Here is a 9,601-nt window from a genome sequence, read left to right on the forward strand (position 1 = left end):
AATGTGCACTTCCAACTGAGAAGCATAGGAAAGAGAGAGAAGGATAAACAATGTCTTCCTGGGATAGTTTAATATCAATTTTTGTCAGCATCCACTTATTATCTCCTCAGTATATAGGCAGCTTTCCTTTTTTTTTTTTTTTGCTGAATGTTTGGGCTTTTTTTGGAACCCTATTTGTACATTCAGTTGTTCTTATTTAGCTTCCAGAGAAAGGCTCTTGCAAACATATTAGAGTGGCATTAGAAAGGTTTTCTTTGCCCTCCAGGTTTAGAAGTTCTTTCTGGTCTATAGCTCTGTGAGATGACAGGTTTGAAAAGAACTCTTGAAGGGCTGTCTATGTAGAAGCAATGATTGAGAGAGTAAATCCAGAAAAAAAAAGGGTTACATTTTGCAGTTTTATCACAGGGATCTGCCAGAAAGTCACCTGAAAATGTATGTACTGAGTATAGTGTGTTTTTTTGGGAACCAGCCTTGCTACACTTTCTGCACTTTTTATTGTGAATGTTTTTCCATATTTAACACCAGAAAAATAGTAAAGAAAAATGTTAGATTGTAATTTTCAGTTCTGCATCAGTGTGAAAGCCAAACTGAAACATAATGGTTTGTAACAGACCACACGAGTGCCAAACTACTCCGTAGTGGTGAGAGTGTGGTTTGCTATTTGTATTTGCTGGGTAACAAAAAAGCAGAGCAAGCAGCTTTTGATACTGGTGTCTTAACACTTAATGATCTACATGCACCTGTGCAAGAACCAAGCTTGGCAAGGTCCTTACATGTTCCATATACTGAAAATGAATATATTCACCTTTTTTATCCAAATTGAGTTCTTTCTACATTGGCAGCATAGTGTTAAGTCACTTTTCCAGGTGAAACAGTATCCCTGATGTTATCTGCATGGTAGTCTACAAATTCTTGTAACAGCTCTGGGAATAAAAACATTAAATCTTATAAAGTGGTCCATCTTTCAGAATCAGGGGCGACACTGTAGTCTTATTTCAAGAGACTAAAAGAATATTTGTTTCACGTGCACTTAAGACAGGTGTAGCAAATCTTTCCAGTATTCAAATGCAATCAAATAATTTTCCCAGAATTTATGAATGCTCACAGGGACCAAAACCAAAACATCTTTTTGTGTCATGCCAGCTAAAAGCATTCATTTAAGTGTAGTTAACTTCTGTAAGGCTTGTGTGTATTTTAAGGTAAGCCATGAGTAAATATTGTCCTAGTTTGATTCTTGAAGCTTTGCCTGGTTGCAAAGGGATCAGAGCATTTGTCATGTGACTGGTGGGAACAGAACTGAACAACCTGTTCCAGAAAGGAGGATACTAAAGACCAAAATGGATAGAAGCTATCTGTTAAGTTGTTATAACAAAAGACAGGGCGTCAAGATGATCTTGGGGATAAGCTCCACATGAGTCTGACATTGTACAAATCATTTGACCTCTTTGTCCTTCTGTCAATCAGATTAGAAAATTGGGTTGAAAGAGCTGGGTGCTACTGAGAAAGTGAATTCTGCATCTGGACTGAACTTTCCTGGGTCAATATATTTTTTTTCCTAAATGGGCATGGCTCAGTCCAGCATAAATGATTTTTTAATTAAAATTGATTTTGTGCATTGCTTAGAAGTGAACTGCATAATTACCCACAGCTACAATGTAACCTGTTTACTGGCCAAGAGAATTCTAGATAGAATTTCAGCACTTTCCAGGTAAAAAGTTCACTTTTTAAAAGTAAGCTTTATTAAAAAATAAGCTAAGGCCATAGACTGTATTTACTGTTCTAGGGCCATCTTTCTCAGGGAGCTTGGAAGAATTCCATGTCTCTGCATTCCATTCATGCTTCCATGAAGAACGTGTTTGATTAATGGATGGGGAGTCAGGTGTGGCCCAGAGTTGAAATACAAGGGTTTCTGAGTTTTGGTGACACTGCTATTACTCAGACAGCCAAGTGTGCTGGAAGCTAGACTCATTTTACTAGATCCTCCTATAAATGCAGTAAAACAACATTTCATATTTCTTTAATGTGAAATCTGATCTTGTGAGATGTCCAGAGGTTTTTACAAGGCTTTTAATTTCTTTGTCATTCCTTGGCTTTTTCTTGACTTTTATTGTATGTTATACTAAGTAATATCTTCATGACACATACTTGTGCTGTATAATTCATTTTGCAGAATAAACATTTATTGAGTTTTCTAACCAAAGGACCTGCAGCAGGAGTTTCCACATTATATGCTACTTAAATCCATGCAAAACATAGGATTTTTGGCAGTGATTTCTTTAATCTTACATTTGATTTAGACCTGAATGAACTTGAAAAAATAAATTTTACCCATCTTATACCATGAATTTAAAAGTGTAAGTTTTATTTAGCAAATGCTACCACAGAGAGTTTTTAAAACATATTTTTCTTTCTATTACTGTACTATCTTCTTTCTCCCTTTTCTTGGGAGTCCAGGCCCAAACTCATCATCTTCAAGTACTTCACGTAGCAAGGCTATCCTGAAACTGAAAGGATTTGTAAGCTCCTCATGACCTTCTCCCCCTCCTCAGACATCATTTTATATTTTCTATAAGTTGGTCAGACCTATATATTTGGGGCAAAAGTCTTGGTTTCCATGAATTCATGGCTGTGAGGAAAAAAAAAAGAAAAATAGGTTTTTCATAAAGTATTTCTTAATAGCTTTTCATTCTTCTCCCAGATGGCTTCTAGACAGGAGATGGATGTCTGTGCTTTTGTAGGATGCTATTTTTAAAGTGAAGCAGTTGCTGGATGGTTAATGAATAAAGTAATAAAAGAAGTTGAGAACTTCTTCTCTTGACCACTTCCCAGGACACATATTTTTGTGTGTGCAAGATAGGCTTGATTCTCTTCTCTCATAGATGATTTAAATCAAGAGGTTCATCCCTGAAATCCACTGGGTTACACTAGTGCAAAGCTATTCTGAGCTAAAGGCAAAATAGACTTCATTGGATATATGCATGCAGTTAATTTTATGGAAAAATCCCAAAAGGTGAATGTGTGCAATTTGGGGGATAATATTTTACACTTATCTCCCCAAATCAATTTCCTTAGCTTACTTTTCATATTTAAGTGCAGATCATAATTTAAATTCCACCATTAATACCAAATAATGTTTATTCTTTATTTATTATTGGACAGCAAGGTAGGGGATAGATAAAGATAAGACTTTCAGTTCTCAGATACATTCCTTATGTGAGAACCAGGCATCAAGAATTCCATTTTACACTGGGCAGTCCCTTTCAATACATGGCATCACACAGTATCTTGTCAGTCAAACAGTGCTCAAAGACAATCTCCCCTTCTGTATTGTGGTACAACTCATTGGCCTGAACATAATATTGCCACATTTCCCAAGGAAGCTCGTCCTTGCATGTGCATTAGTATTTTTCACCTTTCTTTTTTTAGGTACATCTGTTTGCTTGCAGATTTTAGATTAAAAAAGAAGCTTCTCATTCCTGTTTTCACCCCAAGAAGTTCTCACATCTGTTCAGTAACCTTTCCCTCCAACAAAAGCTATGCCACTGATTTCAGTGAATGCTGTATTTTAAGTTCCATATCTGTAAACATCCACAAAATATTTAGTCATTTGAATACCCAAAGTGTTGCACAAACCAGTTCATGTTCTCTGCATCCTTTCCAAGAATTGCTGCCTTTTACATCTCCAAGATGATCCTTTGAGACTGATGCTTTGTGAGTTCTCATTTCATTTTCACACTTAGATGGTCTAACTGGTACAGGTGATACGTGGCCTGTGTACATTCAAAGGAGGTCAGGATTCATTCTCAGAAACTCCCTTTGTTCAGTGGGGTCCAGTGTCAGGGCAAGGAGCAATGGCCACAAACTAAAACACAAGAAGTTTCATCTCAGCATGAAGAACTTCTTTACACTAAGGGAGGCAGAGCACTGGAACAGCTGCTCCCTTTCCAGAGACATTCCAAACCCACCTGGTGACATTCCTGTGTCACCTGCTGCAGGGGTTGGACCAGATGATCTCCAGAGTGCCAAGTGCCCTGTGATTCTGTCATTATGAATCTTTAGTTACTGAAAGGTGCTGCTCAGTACAGCACCACAGCACGTCCCAGGAGAGCAGGTGAGTGACTCAGCCCAAAGCACGGTACCCCTAGCCCAGTTCTCCTGGAGAAAACTCACAAAGGCAAACTCTCAGAGGGCACACTCATGAAGTTTGGTTTGCTCTTGAATGACCTTCTTTTTGTCCAAGACAAAATGCAAGCTTCCTGCCACTCATCTGGTTTACAGGAGTCAGAGTGACCTCTGTGCATTCTTGAGTTGAATTCCCTTAAACCCAAGATTAAAGTGCTTCCCTAATCGGGACTTTAACCTCATTAGAAAGGGGAAAAGTGCTGGTGAAGGAAAAAAGAAATCTATCCTTGCATGTGTCGTGCAGATCTAAGTCATTGAATAACAAAACCTCATTTTAAAGGTCTAAATAGTGAGGAAGATAAGGGATGCATCACACATCTCTTACCAAGGCTAAAGGCCTCAGATTTTTTTCAGAAGTCTGAATATAATCCTACTGTCTAAAGGAGTACTGGAATATATGTGTCAAAATGATGCATATCTTGGGCTCTTCTGGCCATATCATAGACAACAGTGACTGAGAGCCATTTATCTTATGTGAAACTGCTTTACTGTAGAAAAATGATAGGACTTCCATTTGTTGATAAGATAGTTATTTCTGATGATTCTGCAACATCTAAAGGCAGTTTAATTTTATCAATTCCTGTTTTCTGTGCAGTGTGGCTTTCTTCTGATGTCCAAAAGATTAAGGCAGCAAACCTACCTTTCCTAATGTAGAACTTGAGCATGTACATGTTAGAAAAAGGACTTGAGTAAAAAGGAATATAAGAGCCAAAAGTGTAAAAAGAATAAAAAGAAAAAGAGCAAAAGTTGCTTTGTTCTTCTCATGAAGCAACTTCTAAAATTGCATGCTATGTATTTTTATGATACTCAGCATCCTGTTCAAGTGGTTTAGTAGTTACTGCAGAATATTTAAAACTGATTTAAAGAGAAAAAAAAGGCACCAAAGTTTGCTTTCAGTCTTTTCTACATAAAAATGGAGGTGGAGGGGTGTTCTTCCAACTTTTTCTAATTAGAATGAACAAAAAAAAAAAGTAACATTTTTATTGTCTCAAACACCTGAATATTTTCAGTTTTCAGTTCTTCATGTAAGAAAATTCAACTAGATTTACAGGAAATTTACATATATCTTCTAAACAGAAAATTCTCATTTTCCTAATTGACCTAAATTCAGATTTAAAAAAAAAAAACAAAAAAAAACAAAAAAAAAACCCCAACAAAACAAACAAAAAATCTCAGTTCCAGGCTTGTCTGTGCATTTTTCCCTGAAACACACTAGAGAGACATTGATTTAAGAAAAAAATAAATTAGGATCTGTTGTTCACATAGGAACTGCTCGGATTACCTAGACAAGCAGTTCCAAGGCACTAATACAGTGACTGAGACCACATTTTCCTTTTAATCCAATGGTTACTGGGTCTTCTTTCCATTGTAAAACAAACAAAGTGGATGGAAGCTCCTCTCTGACCTTGAAAATGTAAACAGGATTAACACTTTTTAGGTCAGTGCTTGCCAGGGCAGCAGATGATGCTGGAGAGCAGATGAAAGGGCAGCAAGCAGCATTAGGCAGCCAAGGGGATTAGGAGGGAGGCAGCAGGGCAGGAGGGCTCTGAGTGCTGCACTTGGTTCCCTTTGCCTGGTGGGAGGGTGCTGCAAGGAGCTGAAGATGCTCAGGACTGCTGGGGCATCGCTGTCGTTTGTGCTGAACTCCTTCTGTCGCTGCCAACAGCAGCAGGAGTGCCTTCACCAGTGTGATGCCTTTGTGATTCCTTCCTGACTTCAGCCAGAAATCAATTGGGCCCTACCTGATCAAATATTTTCCCTGCAAAGAGAGAGATAACATTTGACATGACAAACTGTGTTCTGTAAAGTGAGAAGGAGATCAAACAGTTACAGATATCAATTAAATCTGCTTCGACGTGTACTCTTTCATGCAAGTGCAATTAACCATTAATTTATTTGGGAACAAGGTGGAACTTTTATTCCTTGGAAAATATTTAAAGTAATTTTTTTTTGTTATTACTGTTCTAAATACATATGGTTATGCCTATACTCTCAGACTTCATTGAAAAGATAACTGAGTCTGTATTCTTTAAAAAATCAACTTAGTTTTTCAATTTATTAGGCAATTGGAAGCTAGAAGATGTTAAGCAGATTCCATCAGGCCAAACAAATCTACAGGACTTCCATCAATTCCTCAAAATGTTTCTCAGTAGCTCAAAATGCTTTGTGAAATAAGCTCATTGAAATCTCACACAATAAAAAAGTTCTCCAAAGAAACTCTCCCGCTGTTCCATTTCACTCTAAAAGAGTGAAAAAAATCAGTCTTTCATTTCTAATTTATTTTGTGTTATTCAATACAAGATAGGAAAAAAATCAAATTTAAAGTCTTTCCCATTTTACCAAACGTTATAATTTCCAACAATTGAAATAAAAGTCAGTATGGGTGTTCTTTGGGGAAATTTTAAAATTCAAGGAACTAAAATAGATTTAGATTTTGACACAGCATTTAATCCTTCATATCTTTGAACTTCCATTCTGCCTGAACTTGAATTCAGACAGTTTAAATATGACTAAAGATCCAGAACTGACTGTTTAACCAAGGAGTAACAAATCAAGTGGCAGAAGGGAACTTTCTTTGCAAAAGCAAAAAGGTACTGAAGGGCTAAAAGTCTGGAGCAAAACCATCTGTTTCCTCTGAGTTGTGTTCCCTACACTTTGTTCAGAAAGGCAGATACAGTTTGATGTAAATCTACAGCTACAGGAGGTTGATAACAGCACAAGGAAAAGAAATAAGAAATGGAAAGATTTATATTTTATAGCTTATTTTGTTCAGAAATTTACTGTGAGTAAACATGTGCTTCACAACCAGAGAACAGGGAGAGGAAATTTTAAACCAGTACATATAAAGCCATTATATTCATGCATGTCCTCTCTTGTTGAGCTTCTCTTGAGAGATCTGTTGATACTGCCACTGATTTCCAGATTTTTGAATTTGAGCAGATTAGTCATACAGCAGCTTAAACAGGGGAAAATTATTTGCAAGATAATTTGCGTCTACTTAGTTTTGGAACAGTGTACAAAAACCATGCCGCAGAAATCAAGCATCTCAGCTTCCTCTGAGGTTTCTGTGTTTTGGAAAATAACCTTCTGGATATCAAGCTAAGCTTAGGAAGTTTCCATCAGCCACCCACTCCTGCAGAAAAGCTCGGGGCTTTAGAAAAGCTGGTTACCACGTCTTTGTAGAAGGCCAGCGCATTCTGTGTCCCTGCAGAGAGCACATCAGGTGCTGGGGGTTGCACTCAGGAGACAGTGTGTGTTAGACAGTGCAGTGTGTTAGAAAACAAGTGCATTTTTTATGTTAGTTATGAAATAACTGTGGTTAATTCAGTATCTTGCTCTGGGATACGTGAGCAGGGGAAGGGGAAAGGTTCCATCCCTGCTGTGGCCTCGGTGACCACACACTGTGCACAGCCTGAAGGACATCAGTGTAAAGCATCAGGCCAAAGCCTCCAGCATTCATCTCTGAGAAACATCCAGAAGGAAAAAGACCAACCTCAATGTCAACTCAGATGTTGTTACACTCGTGTAATCATACTTTTAATTCTCTGATGCTGAGGGTTCTGTTTCTGATGGACAAAACATATTGATGTAGTCATGTGTAGATTACCAGCTCTGTTTCCAAAGTTCTTCAAGATCAGCCATGCTGACATCTCAGCTCTTTCCCAAGGTACTTGCATTGATATTTTTTTCTTTATTTTTGTTTCTTTCTAGTTGAAGAACAGCAGAAATGTGAGGGTGATCAGGAGACTCAGAACTTAAGCCTTCACCAGAGTTTTGACAAATCACAGTTAAATGACTGTCCAAGAGATTCTGGCTGTTACATCTCATCAGAAAATTCAGATAATGGTAAAGAAGAAGCAGACCCAGAAGCCCTGTGTGACATGGTGCAGTCAATAACAATCAGTGAGTCAAACTGATTCAGTCCTGCTGCTTTTCTGCAGGTTTTCAGAAAAGACAATCACATTTGTCAGTATGATGGCACGGAAGCAGAACAAAATATTCTCAACACTGAAAATCTACTTTTTTTCTGATTCATGATGCTCTAAACTGTTCCATATGTGGACACTTGATAGCTAAATGTTAGTTGATAATAAGAATTTCTCGTGTTTTTCTTTTCAATAAATCCACAGGTATTTCCCTGAAAAAGTTTATACTAAAGTATTTATAAATATTTGTACAGTGAATGCATTTTCTATAACAGTAGAGAATTGGTTTTGGTAGTGGTTCATAATCTGGAGATGTTCATTTCTGGAACTGTCCAAAATGTAAATATTGTACATATTTATTTTAAAAACGTATGGATTAATCACACTGTCTATTTTCAGCTGTGTTTTGCTGATTTGTGTACAGAATGTATTTTCATTGATATATCATCGTAATAAAAAGTTGGGTATAGTCAAACCCTACTTTGAAAAGCACCAAGCCAATTCTCACTAATATTAAAGTTGTTTCTCACCACTTTTCTCCAAGATGAGCTCTAAAGGAGACTATCATTTCCTGTACTTTTTCCTGCAGGCATAAAAGAACTGTAGGGTAAATGTGAATTCAGCTCTCTGTGGCCCTTATCTTGTGGAAGAACAGAGCCATCTGAATGGCTTATGCAGTGGCAATTTTTTATGGTTCTTTTCACACATGTTCTCATTTGTCCCAAGCATTATACAGAGAATTCAAACTTGGAAAAAAAAAAATAAATCAGGATCTGTGCTATGTTTTTATGATAACGTTTTGTGAAGATGTGGCCATTTGTATGTGGTGTGAAGTTTATTAATAGAGTATTTGTTTGTATACAGAACTCAGGAGCTAACATGGGTATTGTACATGACTGTCTTTCATATGAGATTTTATTGTCTTTTCCCAGTATATTTCACACTGGAATACACATTTTAACTGCCTGTCTTCTTTTAGAGTTCTTCCTTCAATAATAAACAGAATCATGTGTTTAAGCCCTTTAAAAATACTTGATTTTTAATGTGGTTATTACATTTCAAAGACTGCTCTCTTCTAAGACTAACACAGCAAACAATAATTCCACTGAGCATTTTTAGCATGCATAAGAATCTGTGTATCAAATAAACAGAGAGACTTTTTGCTCAGTCATTAGTCAAAGCATTTTCATAATTTGAGGCATTTTGCATTTATGTTAAAAAGTTTCCACATATTGCTAACAACTTGAAAGAAAATCACCTTCAGAAGAGATGAAACACAAAAAGTTCCACCCCAAAAAGGAGTATTTCTGAAGAAGCCATAAACAAATGGAAAGGTTTTCTCCCTTTCTTTTACTTTTCCCCACTGTGTTTTCTGTACTTTCATGACTTCTAGAAAGACCAAGGCTGTCAGGCTCCTAATACACAAATATGCTTTGAAGGCTGTAGTATAAAAATTGTATATTTTGAAAATTGCATCAACAAGATTTCAAAGA

General features: G+C 37.0%; 1 protein-coding gene across 3 annotated transcripts in view; it reads left to right on the forward strand.

The window, feature by feature from the left end:
* Positions 1-9,275, forward strand: part of SAMSN1 (SAM domain, SH3 domain and nuclear localization signals 1) — an 82,422-nt gene extending 73,147 nt beyond the window's left edge. For all 3 annotated transcript variants that reach the window (XM_015640462.3, XM_015640472.2, XM_015640478.2), the window contains one exon: positions 7,894-9,275. In XM_015640462.3, the coding sequence (XP_015495948.1) occupies positions 7,894-8,099 (206 nt within the window). In that variant the 3' untranslated portion in view covers positions 8,100-9,275. The remainder of the gene's footprint in view (positions 1-7,893) is intronic.
* The last annotated feature ends 326 nt before the right edge of the window (positions 9,276-9,601 follow it).

This window comes from Parus major, chromosome 1 (genome assembly GCF_001522545.3).
Source record: "Parus major isolate Abel chromosome 1, Parus_major1.1, whole genome shotgun sequence".
In the NCBI taxonomy this organism is placed as follows: Eukaryota; Metazoa; Chordata; class Aves; order Passeriformes; family Paridae; genus Parus; species Parus major.